Source organism: Penaeus monodon, chromosome 34 (assembly GCF_015228065.2).
Source record: "Penaeus monodon isolate SGIC_2016 chromosome 34, NSTDA_Pmon_1, whole genome shotgun sequence".
NCBI classification, from domain to species: domain Eukaryota; kingdom Metazoa; phylum Arthropoda; class Malacostraca; order Decapoda; family Penaeidae; genus Penaeus; species Penaeus monodon.
The window spans coordinates 34,113,105-34,114,385 of record NC_051419.1 but is presented as its reverse complement, the minus strand read 5'-3'; the positions used below and the strand labels follow the sequence as shown (position 1 = coordinate 34,114,385).

The 1,281-nt window shown below is 46.3% G+C and overlaps 1 protein-coding gene and 1 pseudogene across 1 annotated transcript in view; both read left to right on the top strand.

The window, feature by feature from the left end:
* The window catches only part of LOC119594775, a 74,697-nt pseudogene that overhangs the window by 39,915 nt on the left and 33,501 nt on the right, over positions 1-1,281 (top strand).
* Positions 230-1,281, top strand: part of LOC119594769 (chymotrypsin BII) — a gene marked incomplete in the record, with an annotated part of 2,000 nt that continues 948 nt past the window's right edge. The window contains 4 exon segments of the mRNA XM_037943861.1: positions 230-361; positions 575-656; positions 767-911; positions 1,008-1,174. Coding sequence (XP_037799789.1) covers positions 287-361; positions 575-656; positions 767-911; positions 1,008-1,174 — 469 coding nt within the window.

Sequence of the window (1,281 nt, the reverse complement as noted above, 5' to 3'; positions counted from 1 at the left end):
TTGATTAGTGAATGAATATCCATAACTAGTTCTATCTACTATCTTTTTTTAAGCGCTTTACTTTGGAACACCTATGAAGGCAAACTACATTTACTAATGAAAAAATTTATAATATTAAAAAAAAAAATGTTGAAATCTTGCTATAACGTGCAAAATCAATGCCCTCAAACAGGTTTGAAAGTACGGCTCACGAAATCTTTCTCGAAATTCTTCTAATCATCCATCCGAAATGATAGGGCAAGATAAGCGTAGAAAAACTGCAATGTTGAATATATAATCAGCGGCAATGCAACAGTGCCTCAGCAGCACCTCAACCATGGTCGCCAGAGTCGCTCTCCTTCTCGCCTTCGTCGCCTTCGCCGTGAGTACTTGTGTTACGTCACTCCTTCAAATTTTCATTTGATCTTAATGAATTGATCTCATTTTCATCTGTAACTTGCATCAGCTACGCCTTGAAATTCAGCTTGCTATTATAAGATAGGGCGCCAAGTTCCTCGAGGGAACGGTCAAAGCTGGCTCTGCAAAACCACCCAATGTCTATCCCTCCTTCCTCTGACCCGATCTCCCCTGGCAGAGCGGAAACCCCGCCGCGGGGAAGCCATGGCACTGGAAGTCCCCGAAGCCACTCGTCGACGCCCGCGGACCCGCACCCAATGGTAAGTAGCCCTCTTGCGCTCCTGTAACATGTCTGAAAGTAAGAAATCTTCAAAGTAGTTTTAATGCACATGCCACCCCTTTTCATTTGCAAATCAAACATGCATTCTAGGTGTCAGCAGAATTGTGGGCGGCACTGAGGCCACGCCTCACTCGTGGCCCCACCAGGTGGCTCTCTTCATCGACGACATGTACTTCTGCGGCGGTTCCCTCATCTCCAGCGAGTGGGTCCTCACGGCCGCTCACTGCATGGACGGGTGAGTCAGCGTTCCTTATAGTGCTGACATCAGTGCATTTATTTGTCTCACCGAATTTCATTTAATGTGATTTCCTTTCGTGTCCTACGCTTTTAGTGCCGGCTTCGTCGAGGTAGTGCTGGGCGCCCACAACATTCGTGAGAACGAAGCCAGCCAGGTCTCCATGACCTCCACCGATTTCTTCACTCACGAGAACTGGAACTCTTGGCTGCTCACCAATGATATTGCCCTCATCAGGCTGCCCAACGCCGTTGAGTTCAATGGTATGTAAGCTAGCATTGACCTGTATTATAAGTGAGTATGAGTTTAATTGCATATGTAAACTTTAACCCACTGATAATGAGATGTCAAGAATACATGCCATGTTCGC